This window comes from Vigna radiata, chromosome 3 (genome assembly GCF_000741045.1).
Source record: "Vigna radiata var. radiata cultivar VC1973A chromosome 3, Vradiata_ver6, whole genome shotgun sequence".
NCBI classification, from domain to species: Eukaryota; Viridiplantae; Streptophyta; class Magnoliopsida; order Fabales; family Fabaceae; genus Vigna; species Vigna radiata.
Window position 1 is genome coordinate 3,393,650 of NC_028353.1, and position 14,278 is coordinate 3,407,927.

General features: G+C 34.5%; 2 protein-coding genes across 5 annotated transcripts; one reads left to right on the plus strand and one right to left on the minus strand.

Moving 5' to 3' along the window:
* The first annotated feature begins 400 nt into the window (after nt 1-400).
* On the plus strand, nt 401-8,202 carry LOC106757714 (kinesin-like protein KIN-14L). 4 transcript variants are annotated; one of them, XM_022779149.1, is made up of 20 exons: nt 401-550; nt 650-757; nt 935-1,092; nt 1,285-1,437; nt 1,641-1,884; nt 2,415-2,524; nt 2,799-2,870; nt 3,248-3,361; nt 3,622-3,696; nt 4,210-4,291; nt 4,671-4,766; nt 4,856-5,029; nt 5,122-5,228; nt 5,453-5,631; nt 5,761-5,922; nt 6,024-6,274; nt 6,456-6,619; nt 6,812-7,389; nt 7,591-7,805; nt 7,899-8,202. In XM_022779149.1, the coding sequence occupies exons 2-20, from the start codon at nt 691-693 to the stop codon at nt 7,976-7,978; spliced, it is 3,081 nt and encodes a 1,026-aa protein (XP_022634870.1). In that variant the 5' UTR covers nt 401-550; nt 650-690; the 3' UTR covers nt 7,979-8,202. The 4 variants fall into 4 exon arrangements, with proteins under 4 accessions (XP_022634870.1, XP_014495957.1, XP_014495958.1 ...); XM_014640471.2 differs by having other exon boundaries at nt 658-757; XM_014640472.2 differs by having other exon boundaries at nt 401-757; nt 3,248-3,328.
* A 1,594-nt stretch (nt 8,203-9,796) lies between these two features.
* Nucleotides 9,797-12,527, minus strand: LOC106757715. The gene is made up of 3 exons (XM_014640473.2): nt 11,800-12,527; nt 11,621-11,698; nt 9,797-11,294 (listed from the first exon to the last, which is right to left on the minus strand). The coding sequence occupies exons 1-3, from the start codon at nt 12,023-12,025 to the stop codon at nt 10,033-10,035; spliced, it is 1,566 nt and encodes a 521-aa protein (XP_014495959.1). The 5' UTR covers nt 12,026-12,527; the 3' UTR covers nt 9,797-10,032.
* Nucleotides 12,528-14,278: the final 1,751 nt, after the last annotated feature.

Below are 14,278 nucleotides of genomic sequence, written 5' to 3' on the forward strand. Positions count from 1 at the left end.
GAAAGTGAAGAAAATAAAAGGTTAACGTTACATCTCAAGTGAAAAGGTATGAAACTAACTTGTTACCTTTGTAAAAAGTGAGTAAATTATTACCACATTTTAAAATTAATAGTTACAAACTTTATAATACAGAAAAAAATATTAAAATCATTAATTTATTTGACTAATTTAACCCGAAAACACGTATATATAAGATTTTATTACCTTTTATAATATACGCGCAAACATTTTGCCCTGATTTCGAGTAATTCCATAAGAAAATATATGCACCGTTGGATAAGTTGACTCAGTATGCTAAACGGACGGAAAGTAATCGATAAGTGGACCCAAAAGCGTGACCAATTTGAATTCAAAATCTAAGTTAACGTTACGATTCCGTAGCTGAGACTCGGCACTCAAAGCTAACCCCGAACCAAAGCAAAAACCCCATTCTAACTCCAGAAAACAACCACTCTTCTACTCTGCTCACTTTTCTGGGTTCTTTCTTTTTGAATCCTTTGCAAAAGACCCGCATAAAAAAGATCATTTTTTGGGGTTCTCTTCAACTTGGGTATGCATGTGTTTTGGTTTTAGGAACAAACTAAAAGGGCCATCTTGGGTTGTGCTTCTTTTGTGTGATCATTTTGGTTTTCACTCTCATTTCTTAAAGCCTTGCAGGAACCGGGTTTTTGGGTTTCTTTTTTATTAATCATGGGGGATGCTACGATAGATAAGACTCGTGATTTCAACATGGCTTCAAGAAAAGCTGAAGAAGCGGGTCAGTTTGTGATTTCCTTAGCCAAGAGTTCACTCTTGTTCTTGTTTGTGTTCCAAGATGTTTACTTGATGATGATTACTAATGAAGAAAAACCTTCTATTTAAAAAAAAAAAATCTTCGTTTCCATGCTCCTTTGGTATTGAATTGTCTGAAGGAATGTTACAATGAATTATGCAGCTTGCAGACGCTATAAGGCAACTCAATGGCTAGAAAGCCAAGTGGGTCCTCTTGGTATACCGAGCCAGCCTTCAGAGAGAGAACTCATTTCTTGCTTGAGAAATGGTTTGATTCTTTGCAATGCCATTAACAAGATTCATCCAGGAGCAGTGCCTAAAGTACTACATTACAATCCTTAATACGATTTATGTTTATTTATTGTATATTCAAATAAAAAGCTATGGTATATTTAACTGAGTGGTCAATTGGTATCAGGTTCAAATTGGGAAGTTTGAGTTTTTCATTTTTACTCTCTCTTTTTCTTCTCCCCTCAAAATGCTTAAACCCCTTTTTGATGATGTTTTTTTAAGGTTGTGGTTGTGGATAATCAAATGCCTTCACAATCACTTACCTGGGATTCTCAGCCATTGCCCGCCTATCAGTATTTTGTAAATTTGCGCAACTTTCTTGTTGCAATGGAGGAATTAAATCTTCCGGCTTTTGAAGCTTCTGATCTTGAAAGGGTATGTTTTCTTTTTATGGCTTTCACATTTTCCACTCGCACTTCCGAATAATTCACGCGCAGTGCTTATTTTGATGTATGCAGCTATGTGCAATTGGTGTAATCTAAAAAGAGAAGGAAAAGTATTTTTATCAGTAAATTTGCATAGTGTTATAATGTTTGATTATAGATGTATGAACAAGTATGTTGGTTATTTATTTTCAGGATACACTAGAGATGGGATCGGCAGCCAAAGTGGTCGATTGCATTTTGGCACTTAAATCGTTTCAAGAGTTGAAGCAGATGAACAATCAGAATGGATACAACAAATGCATAAAATCTCCTTTACCTATGAGAATGCATTCAAGAGCTGCAGGTGCACTACCCTCTGATGCTTGTAGGCACTTGGATTTAACTGCCACAATGGAAAAGATGCCTCCGGTTGAGAGTAATTTTTCGAATAGAGAAGGTTTAATTAATCCCTTAATCTTGTTAATATATTTATATGATCTGATTTGCATCTGAGAGCTGAAAGCAAGCTTCACAGGATAATGCAAGCTACCAGAGTTTGCCTGTTGCCATCACTTAAGAGGAAAATCAGTTTGGAATGATGATGACTCTTAATATGCTCTTTCTAAATTTTCTTCAACAATCAATTGTTGATATATAAATTTTGTTTGAGAAAGAAATTAATTACATGATCGAGTGATTGGAATTTTTCAAAGCTTACTCAATGAAAAAAAGACTGGGTTTTTTTTTTTTTTTACCTGGGTAATGAAAATCAGAGGGATTACTCTTTCCTCTTAACTCTAACATATTATTCATCTCTTGCTATAATGAAAAAAAGAAAATGTTGTGCTACTTTATGACAAAAAGAAACTATATTTTGTTTTGATTCTTATTCGTTTTTTAATTTGGACTTTGATAAACTGTCTTTGTATTCTGCTATGTACTTGAATAATTGTAATTTCCTTGCTACTACTGTTACTTGATGCACAGCAGAAATTGTGGAATTACTTGCCAAGCAACTGGTTGACCGTATGTTAGATGCCAAAGAAAATATTGATGGAAACATCATTGCTTCTCTCCGTAAAGAACACCTGGTAGAGGTAATTAGTAATCATATGAACACCTAAGTCTAATTGAAAGTGGGATTCAGTCAGCAAATGCCTAAACAACACCTTTTGAGGAATCTGAAAAATGAAAAGTTTCTAATGAAAGCATATCCTTTAAGAGATAAAAATTTGAAGGGTTTTACTTTTTTGTTTAATATTTTATACTTTATATTTTTGAATTCTTATTTGGTGCGCTTGTTGGCATTTTTCTTAAAATTAACATACTGAAGTGTTCTATCTACCACCTAATTTCTTTCAAATACTGCAGGATCCAATAAAGGTTTTTAATCAGATAATGGCATGTTGTAATGGGGAACAGCCAACTACAAGGTTGCGTGAGGTTAGTTTGAGTAAATCCAATGTATGCTGGTTCTTGATGAGTATTGTTGGTCCCATCCTTCTTGCTGAAATTTTGTGGGGGGTTAAGATAAACAATTGCAAACAATTATACTTGGTTTCTAAGCCAAAGGGCGAATATTGTGGTCATAATGACTTTATCCTGTTTCATAGAACTTACCACTATTGGCTGCCAACCTGAAGTCGTGTTAAAGGACAACTGAATAAGGATATTGTCTTTCTAGCATAGCATTCAATTATATTAAACTTTGCAAGATTCTGAAACGAACATTGATGATATCATGGTTTATTGTCAATATTTTCTTTGCCTCAGCTTTCGCTATTATTCTTGATCTAATGTAATTGCCATTGCTTCTGAAGGATTTTGTTAAAGAAGAGGGGTTATCACTTCTTTCCACATCTACACAATCAGCTGCTTTATCTGATCCTGGCAATTCTAAGGTACCTGCTTTATCTGATCCTGACAATTCTAAGGTACCTTTTCTTTTTTGTAATATATTTCATATTAGAATAGTTACAAATGATGGTTAAAACATAGAGTAGCAGTGAATAATATGTTCAAAGGAAAGAATTAAAATGATTATCATAGTTTGACATGTTAATGTGGCTTACCAAATTTTATCCCATAAAAAAGAATTGTTTACCACAACATTTAAATCATCAATTTTCTAATGAACTGGGTATAATTTATCTCAATTTTGGATTCTAATTTGCCCAATTTGCAATTTGTACAGCGTTGCCAAGCATGTCCCGGAAAATGCAAGTGCAACCAGGAACATCTTTTAAACATGCAGGAAAAAGAACTAGTGGTATGCATTTGTATAGCTTGTTTTCACTTTAAGCAACGAATTGAAGTTATTTTAATTAGAAATCAGAATTTAGAACTACGCTCGGTGTAGGAGGGCTAAATTACAGTTTAACAAACAGATAAAACAACTGACAAGGTTATTGCAAAATACTGTGCCTAGCTACTCTTTATTTGTCTTTTTTGTCTCACTGAAACTGCAGTTGCTTTCTGTTGCACGTATGCTGGTTACGATAAATCTTAATTTAATTTCAAGAGTAAAGAAGAGGGGAAGCATCACATTCAGCACAATAGATATGCAATAAACGAGAGTGATATTTGGTGTAATAAACTTGTTCCCTAGTGATTTGGGAAATATGAAGACAATTGTCCTTTTTGTGCCAGGTCGTAGAAATCTGGTTATTTGTGATATTCTGTTCCAAGTAGAACCTAAAGGGATCGTACTGAGATAAATCTTTGTTAGAAACACAGATCGGGTCTACTACTTTTGTTGAGGTGTTTAAATTTCTTTTTTCAGGATCTCAAGGCTTTGAAGTTGAAAATTAAGAAAGAGTTTGAAGAGATGCAGTCACAGTTTCAAGGATTTTTTGATGACATTGGTATGAATAACCATTAACTTTCCAGTTTTTTCTAAAACCTCATCGTTGGCAAAATACGACTTAATTGCTTTTCTTTGCTTACTTTCAATGGCTACATCTCCTCACTATAAAAGGGAATGTATGTTTCTTGAGTTAATGAGACAAACATCAATCACTGTATATCCCAATGATTTTAAACTTAATTTTTTCTGGTACTTAGCTTTTGGGGTAGGTGGGGTGACTTTCTAGAAAATAAAAATTAATGAGAAGATGGTCAGATTAAAGAAATGTATCAGTGTTTTAAGAGGTGAATTTCTATTCTGTACCTGTCTATACAAAATGACATTTGCTTCTGAAAACTATGTTAAGAGTCCTGTGTTATGTTGCTTCATGAATGCAGGAAGTCAAATACAGGAGATGTCAACTAAAGCTATTGGATATCACAGAGTAGTAGAAGAGAATAGGAAACTATACAATATGGTCCAAGATTTGAAAGGTTGAAATACACTTAGTTTTGATTATTTTTAATGTATAATGTCACTTTATTTTTGTGTATTCGTGACAATAAGCTAGTTTTGAACTCAGGTAATATTCGAGTTTACTGCAGAATCAGGCCATCATTCCGGGCTGAATCAAGGAATATTGTTGATTTCATTGGGGAAGATGGTTCTCTATTCATTTTAGATCCATCAAAAACACTGAAAGATGGAAGGAAACTTTTTCAGTTTAATCGTGTTTTTGGTCCAACAGCTGGCCAAGGTATAGTTCCATAAACCAATAGTATTTTGAACCAATGTGACTGCCTTTTTCTTTTACGATCTCTTTGTTGAAATTTACCGATTTGTACTCAGATGAGGTTTACAAGGATACTCAACCATTGATTAGATCTGTGATGGATGGATACAATGTTTGTATTTTTGCTTATGGTCAAACTGGATCTGGAAAGACTCACACCATGGTAAGATACTGAATATCATTCTGCTTCAGTACCATCATTGATGTGTTAGTTTAAATTGATTATAAAAGAAGAAAACCAATATGAAAATTGCATTTCAGATAGGAAATAAACTAATATTGCATTACTATCCTGGTCACTTGTCAATGCTAGAACATGCAACGACTGTTCATTATATTTGCAGACTGAAAACCTAGATGATTCAATATATTTCTTTTTTGCTGCAGAGTGGTCCATCAAGTGGAACATTTAAGGATATGGGAATCAATTATCTGGCTCTTAAAGATCTGTTTCAAATGTCTAATGAAAGGAATGACATCATAAATTATGACATTTATGTTCAAATGGTTGAGATTTACAATGAACAAGTTAGAGATCTACTTGCAGAAGACAAATCTGACAACAAATATCCTTTTCATATTCATTATTCCATACATTTTCGCACTGTTCTAAAGAAATAAGCGAGAGCAGGTTTTATTTATAGTCTGTTGATCTTAATATTTGTAAACAAATTTTCTCCTTAACTAAAACTTAAATTAGAAATCCGGAGCTGCAATGACGACGGATTTAGCCTTCCAGATGCTAAATTGCGCCCTGTGAAGTCTACAACTGATGTTATGACCCTCATGAAACTTGGTGAGGTTAATCGCTCTGTCAGTTCGACTGCAATGAACAACAGGAGTAGTCGTTCTCACAGGTGAATTTGTGCTTTTCTTATATATACATAAATACACACACACACATATATATTATCTAGGGTTGTTTGAGGCACTGATAAGGCTGATCAACGTGTCTCAGTGTACTTACTGTGCATGTTCATGGCAAAGATACATCTGGGAACTCCATTCGCAGTTGCTTGCACTTGGTAGACCTAGCTGGAAGTGAACGAGTAGACAAGTCTGAAGTTACAGGGGAAAGACTAAAGGAAGCACAATTTATTAACAAATCTCTTTCCTGTTTGGGAGATGTGATCACAGCCCTGGCTCAAAAGAATTCTCACATACCTTACAGGAACAGCAAACTCACTCTTCTTTTGCAAGATTCCTTAGGTGCATGCTAATATCATATCATTTTCATTCTGTCTTCCAATTCCAGCTTTTTCTCTATTTTAGAATTCCAATTGTAGGGTTAGAGGATGTCACAGAAAAACTTTGCAGACTCTACTTTATTTTTATAACCATGACTGAATGTTTGTTAGTAATGCATTTTCTGTTGCAAATTTTGCATTAGGTGGACATGCAAAAACATTGATGTTTGCTCATGTGAGTCCGGAAGCAGATTCCTTTGGTGAAACAGTGAGTACTTTAAAGTTTGCTCAGAGGGTTTCGACTGTGGAACTGGGGGCAGCCCGTTTGAACAAAGAAAGCAGTGAGGTTATGCAACTTAAAGAACAGGTTAGAATGTAACTTTGTGGCACAAACATTTTGTAACTTCTATGCATACTCTGACCTAACTTTTCTAAAGCCTGAGAATTAGACCTCACTAGTATCATTGAAATATGAAAGAGTTGAAGTGTTGAGAGTCACTCTGTTCTAAAATCAAATGAAGTCAAAGTGGTTGAGTTTTCCTTTATTTCACATGAATAGGTTGAGAACCTTAAGATTGCATTGGCAACCAAGGACGCTCAGAGAATGTTCCAAAGAAATAGAGAGCCGTACACTCCATCAGAGAAAACTCCATTGCCCTCTCGGAGACTTAGCATTGAGAACTGCCCCGATAAATCTGTGAATCGAGAGGATAAAAGTGGAGTTAAATCACCACTTTTGTTACCTCGTTCCAGAAGATTAAGTTTGGAAGGTCCAAAATCTATCAAGAAAGATGGTCTACAGTATGAGCCAGTATCTATGCAGAAATACCGCCCAATGCAGGATGTAGAGGCCGTATCAAAACTAAATGGCCAGTTCAGCAGTGGCAATTCCAAGTCAGAGTTGCATGCCAAAACCCCTCGAAGTCCTACAAGCATTTCCTATCAAACGAGATTGATAAAATTAAATGATGGCATGCAAGTTCATCCTATTAAACTACCTCAAACACCTGAACCACCAGTTCGGGATGGAAATGATGTCCATGCCTCTAAGGTGATGGGTAGCACAAATGGCAAAGGATCCCAAATAAGAAGATCCTTGAGAACAATTGGAAAACTGATCAATGGCCCTGATAAGAGGTGTGTTCTAACTGTTAACTTATATGAGAAGTTTTCTATAAGAAGTCAACTGTATATTGATCTTAACTTATGGAGAAGTTTAATTCTTTTAGTTTCTTATTTTTCTTTTCTGAAAGTGTTTATGAAGATTATCCATATGTGACCTTAAATCTAGCGTTTTAATGATGGTGCACAATCTTCTTCCTCTGTGAAAATATGCAGGAGCCAACAAGTTGAAGTGAAGTCACCCATCAAGGGTACTGGCTATAGAAATAATGTAAAATCACCCATCAGGGGCACTGGCTATACAAATAATGTAAAATCACCAATTTCATCTGTAGAGAAAACGAAGAGAAGGCAATCTCTAACAGGGATTCAAGCACCACTGCCAAACAACTCACGTAGATCTTCACTTGGAGGAAAGCCAGTAGCAGCATGTAAGTTAAACCTATAGAACTGCTATTTTACATTCATATCCATGTTGTTGTTATTCAAAATACTAAGACAATAGTTTTGTGTCATATATGAAGATGACGACAAGGAGACAAATGCAAGAACTCCTCCTCCAAATCCTCATTCAGGCACCAAGACTTCAAAACGGTGGCTGTAGATCAGTGACAGTGCTGCTTCGACTTGAAGCATACCAACTTTTCTGACATAGTTTAGAACAAGCTTCCACTTTGGTGGGAGAGTTTTGGTTTCATGATCAAGTTAACAACAGTGTAAAGAATGTCTCTAAGTATTTATCTTTTAAGTCTTTTTCCAAAGTGTCTTTCTTGTAATTACAAAAAATCAAGAAATTCAAAAAGTGAAATTAAAATTTTTTCAAACTCATGCATGTCTTTAGTTCTTCTTTACTCTAGCAACAAGTGGTGGCCTTGATCACATCATGAACTCAGAACACCGTTTATGAACGTAAATGGTAATAATTGAGACATCATAGTATGGTGGGAAAGTTTTGTACGTAGTTTGGAGCCCAATTCCAGTTGCCCACATGGTGGAGTCTTTGAGTAGAGAGGTCTATCATGTGATAACATGACAAGTTTAGTCATTTTTCCCTCTAGAAGATAGAAAACTAAAAAAATGGACCATGGACAACCTAATTTTTCTGAATGGTTTTTATTATTTGTTGTAGGAAAAGGTAGGATTAGAGACAGAGAAACAAAGGAGTAAATTATATTAAGCATTTTATGAAATTGCACTATATCCAAATATCCTTTGTTCTTTCACGAAATATTATACTTGTGTTATGAATTACATTTGGATTCTCCCACCATAATTTCACAGGAAAAGGTATTAGAATAATTCCATTTACATCAATTCATTCATAATTTCATAATTAATCCTTATAATCATTTCATTTTTTTTTTTTACAGAAAAGGTGTATGTAAAAATTGGAGTAGGGTTTTGCAAATCTAAGATGCGGAAGAGAAGGAAGGGCTGATCACTCGTTGACTTTTGTATCACTGCTTTTGCCTATAATAATTTCTCTCGGAAATACATTAAAAAAAGATTTGGTAAAACGCGCTACAATTGTGATTAAACCCTGATACTTTGCCTTAGTAAAATATTGAGAAAAATCAGTGAAATTACAAATCATTGAACTAAAATCTGTTCCAAATCACCTGACTAAAAGACATAGTTAAACCTCCAAATTCATATATTAGTTATTTTAATACAAATTATAGTATAAAAATGTGTTTTTTATATCAATAGTGTAGCAACAAACAATGCATGTTTTGAGCTGCCCCAGCATAGTTTATTACCGTTAGTGGTCCCCACTGAATCTACTCAACATGTCACATGTCCACAATGGAGTTTCCATGCTGAGATCTAATAATGGCTGCAACAACAGAAGAATCATCACGTGCTCAAACGCAACTACGTAGGGTATAACGTTGCCACCATACACAACTGTTTTTCAAGAACAACATAGTTCCTTGTTACTGGTACATATACCTGTGATGTGATGCACTTCTGTAACGCTTCAAACATTGTCACCTTCAACTTTGAATCATTAGATACACATTATTACATAACATATCCTCTTCATAAATGAACGTGTCAGATAATTAGCCTTAGAAATTAAGAAAAACAATACTATTTTTTGTCACAATTTTAGGTTCCATCCGTACGTGGCAGGGTTGGATGTTAACTCTATCAAACAGGTGGCAGCTTTGCACTGCTGGTATTAGCTTTCTTGGATTTCCCTCTGCTCTTTTTCTATGTTATCTCCAAAAGATTTTAACTTTGAGAACATGACGTGTTTGAATTTTATAAATCACAAGAAAAAGGTACATCTTAAGACTTGATTGTATCTGATAAAAAAAAAATATTTGGAACCCACAAGAGTGTTAGAAACCAAAAGATTCTCACACTAGAAATTTTGGTATCGTCAACATTAACATTTAAAACCACCACTGGATGATTGAATGTGAAGTGACCAATGTTTAGAAAAACTTTTTTCGCACAAAAGTGAGGGAATCACAAATTATAGCTTTTACTTACATATCTTGGTATACATTTCTATATGCTTGCTGTACACAGCAGGTCGCACTATGAACTTTGCAGGTTGCCTTGATAAGTATGATCAATACTTTTAGAAAAAAAAATAAACTACTTTACACATTAAAGAATGAATATGGTTGATGAAACCATTGAAAATCACAATGGTTGGTGCTGAAGATTGAGTTTTGATTTGGAGAGTGTATAGTTATAAGCTCGATGCAACCTTTTTCTGAATCTTCCGAGGTCTAATATGACATTTTGGCTGTCAAGATAGATCTTTTTTGTGTATTCCCACCCCTTCTTGTTAATGCTTGTGGGGTCTCTTAGAATGGGATCATTTTTATCATATTTCTCATATAAAGTGCTCTCTCTAGGATGAATTTCATAACCAATGTATTTCAAGCCAAGCTTCTTTGCAGGTTCTCCGTAATAAGTTTCTGCTGCCCATGTGGTTCCAAGAGGAACAACTTGTATAAACACAGAGCCAGGTCTCAAAAACATAAAATGAGTCATTGCTGCTCCATGAACACCAATCATGACATCACTTGCATTAAGAGTCCTATAAATCTTGGCCATTTCTGTTGTGCTGTCTGGTTTTAAGACTTTCACCATAAACCCAATTTCCTTAGCCATCTTCACCAACAAATTCTCATTGGTTATGGCTCTTGACCCACTTCTAGAAAGAATAACCAACTTTGGCTTTTTCATTGGATTTTCTTGCACTTGTTGCTCAATATACTGTTGTTCAGAGGTTTCTGATGATTTCTCTTGTGCTTTTCTTTCCTCCTTCTGAATCAAACCCCTGATCCTAGGCCAATAAGCTTGGTCCAAAAGGTTTCTAAAATCAACGATGCTCTTGTTACCCTTCATCAATGCAGAATCCACAGTTAGCTCATCATGGATTCTGAGACCAACTATGGCTTCTGGAAAGCAATGAGTTCTATTGTCTCCTCTAAAATCAATTGGTGGAAAATCAGACAGCTGAGAAAGAATGTCCCCGTACTTCATGATCCACCAACTATGATATTCAAGAATCACAAACACGACCTTCTTCTTGAAATGCTGTGAAGTAATGTACAAGGGTATGATTCCATCATTGAATTCATGATAAACATTGCCAGTGTAGCCCCCATTAGAGAAGAACACTGCTGGAACATCGTGTTGGACATCGCAGCCACCAACATCATTTACCTTCTTTGAGATAAGGTTCAATTCATCAATGGTCTTCATAACACTCGTCTCCCATTTTCGAGTATATGGCTTGATCTTTTCATGTTGGAGTTCCTCTCCAACAGAAACATTATCGCTGCTCCTCCGATTGTAGAGTAATATCGAAGACGAAGCAGAGTGTGTTCTTACATCACCTTTCATCACACAGACATCAGAACGAAAACCACTTCTATCACAGCAAATAGTTCCTGCGTTACCAAAAGAGAACAAAAAAAATTATTCGGAGAAAATAACAAGAAAACAACAAAACAAGCATAAATTTCCAAAATTTATCATTAAAAAAAAATCAATCACTAAAACCAATCATCAACACGAACTTTTTCAGTAAAACACACAAATTCCATTACTTGGTCAAGTGAATTTAGTTAGCCATAAACTAAACCAAGTAAAATCCAAAGGGACTACCCTTTTTCAATGATTATGTTTGGTAATCAACGTAAAAATACAAACAAACACCACAAGCAAACAAAAAGAAGGACAAGTTAGAAGGACAGAGAACAGGAATATTACTCACCAGCAGAAACAGAGGAGCAAGTAGAATCATTTACATCAACCCCATCTGAGTTCCCATGACTTGGAATAGCGGGAGAGTCTGAAAAGAAGAAAAGAGGATCAGCACAGAGAGAAACCAACAACAGAGCCAAAGAAAAAAAAAAGGAAAACCTTGAGAGATTAAGCTGGGTGGTTGCTTACAAAAGTGAGAGAAAGAAAAGGAGGTGGGAAGGAAAAGAGGAGCGAAGACGTAGCAGCAAGAGAGGAAGGTGATGAGAAGGAGAAAAGACAAGAGCTTTGGCCTGGTTCTCTTGATGTAGTAGGAAGAGGTTGAGCAATCCAAGGTGATGATGGTGTGTGAGTCTTCATCTCTGGTGGAGTCTGCATTAGGCTTTCTGGGTTGATGAGAGCGGTGGTAGTGTACCATGATGTTGTCAAAGCAAAGCTACAGTCTTTATTATGTCTTTTGGTGGTATGACGAAGTTGAGAGAGAGGGAAAAGCTTAAAAAGTTGAAATGGGTGCACAACAACACAAAACAAGAACAGAAAAAGTAGGAAGATGCAGAAGGCAAAACAAAACCAGTGTGTTAGGCAAATGGTATTTGTTTGTTTGTTGAGAGAGAAGATGAAGATAAAGATGAAGAAGAAGGTGGTTTGGTTTTGATGGTATGAGGAAGACAGGGGGAAGGAATGAAAGAAAGGAATAAAAGGAAAGAGAAGAGAAGCGTGAAAAGGAAGGATTGTGGGTGGAAAAACAAGTTAAAAAGAAAGATGAAATGTTTGATTTGGTAAGGAAAGTGAGAGGCTGGTTTTGGCTGGCTGTGGTAGGAGCAAATCTGGCAGGCAACAGTCAACTTCGTCAGCCGCGTCTGAATAAGAACACGCCGTTACCTAGGAGGCTTCTTCTCGGATATAGTTAAATTTACATAGTCAATTAATAAACGTAGGTTTAAATCAAATTTCTATGGTTTAATAAAGGTGTCTGTCAGGTTGGTTCAGTGGATATCATTTCATCCTCTAAAACAAGGTCTCAACTACAATTTTTTAAATGGAATCAAGAGGTTTTAATTGAGGACGATCACGAAATTAACATCAGCGAGACTTATGCATCAGATATAACTACTGAAAAATAATTAAAATTAAGTTAGTATTAAACAAAATCCGTTTCTGAAATTATATCATTTAATGTGATAAAATAATTAAATAAAAGTCAATAAATTTATTATTAATTATAGTTTTTAATTATTTAATAATATAAGATTTTATATTTTTTTAATAAAAGTTATGGTAGGTTTCATTTTAAATAATAACATTTCAGTTAACCTAGCGTTTCATAGTTCAATAATATTTTTTTATGAAATAATTTATTGAAAAGAAAGACAAAAAAATGAAACAAATTAAACTCATATTCAAGAAAATACAAAACAAACTCACTTATATGTATTATCATGTTTAACTTAAGAGAACTTAAAGTTAAAGTACCATAGACAAGGTAACATCTTATAACAATTAGATATATCTATTCTAATTGCGATAACACCATCTATATAAATTTTATTATCCATTTGTAAGGAACTATAGTTAATTGGAATATTTGACAGAGCATTTATTTCATACTAGTAAAATTGGAGATTTCTATGTAGGGACAGACAGATTTGTTTAACAAAGAGATAATCAGAAGGAGTACTTGTTGTTAGAATAGTATATGACAAAAATCTTAGGTTCTCTTTTAATTTTATGTAGACATTACAGGAGATTATGGAGATTAAATTAAGACTCAATTTAACTTATCATCATTAGATAAATGGAAAATTCAAGAGAATTATTCAATCTTTTGAAAATTTATTGAGAACATGTATGTTAAATCTTTGTGTTGTGTTTATACGAGATAATTTAAGTAAAGTTGTTAAAATGGGTCACAATCCACGGGTTAATCCGATCTACCACGGGTTCGGATTAGGGTGGATTTAAAAAAATTGTATTTTTTTTTATGCGGGTCAGATATCAACTCGACTCATTTAAACCCGGCTCATGCGGCTTGAACCCGTGGTGGGCCGGGTTGGCCCACCAACCCACCTATCTAATTTTATTTCATTAAAATTTAATTTTAATTTTATAAAAAGATATTTATTATTTTTTTTGCTTGATAAAATTATTTAAGTTTCCTATTTTCAAAATTTATTAAACAACAATATTGGGAGTGAAATTTGCTTAAATTTGAATTATAGAAAGTTTGTAATTTTTTTATTTAAAAAAATTGTAATTAAGTGAGTCAGCGAGCCAACCCGTTTACCTACCAACTCGTGGTGGTCGAGCCGGGTTCGAATTTTTCTGACTCGCTAATATATCAACCGAGTTGGGTTGGCTCACTAAGTGACCAACCCATGTTGGACTAGGCTAGGTTACCTATTTTGACAACTTTAAATTTAAGAGAATAGTTTATTTATTTATTTGGAGAATTTGAAATTCTTTTAAGTAAATTGACTTGTTTATATAAGAAAATTAAAAAAAAATTGAAATTGAGGATTTTTAAAAAGACGTTTAAACAACTAAAATAATAGAATTTTAAATTTATTTAAAAAAAGAAGAAAATTGAAATTTCATAAGTTGTGGAATTTTTTCTTAGTTAGGATGAAAAAGGTGCTCAAGTCCAAAAAGTTGAGTCACATTAATTTTTAGG

What these genes read in the sequence shown, in the direction of transcription:
- LOC106757714 (XM_022779149.1), top strand. Translation starts at nt 691, where the DNA reads ATGGGGGATGCTACGATAGATAAGACTCGTGATTTCAACATGGCTTCA. An exon ending in AAGCTTCTGATCTTGAAAGG is followed by an intron (nt 1,438 to 1,640) that starts GTATGTTTTCTT and finishes ATTTATTTTCAG; the next exon opens with GATACACTAGAGATGGGATC. An exon ending in CTGGAAAGACTCACACCATG is followed by an intron (nt 5,229 to 5,452) that starts GTAAGATACTGA and finishes TTTTTGCTGCAG; the next exon opens with AGTGGTCCATCAAGTGGAAC.
- LOC106757715 (XM_014640473.2), bottom strand. Translation starts at nt 12,025, where the DNA reads ATGGTACACTACCACCGCTCTCATCAACCCAGAAAGCCTAATGCAGAC. An exon ending in CTTTTCTTTCTCTCACTTTT is followed by an intron (nt 11,699 to 11,799) that starts GTAAGCAACCAC and finishes TCTTCTTTTCAG; the next exon opens with ACTCTCCCGCTATTCCAAGT. An exon ending in TTGCTCCTCTGTTTCTGCTG is followed by an intron (nt 11,295 to 11,620) that starts GTGAGTAATATT and finishes TTGGTAACGCAG; the next exon opens with GAACTATTTGCTGTGATAGA.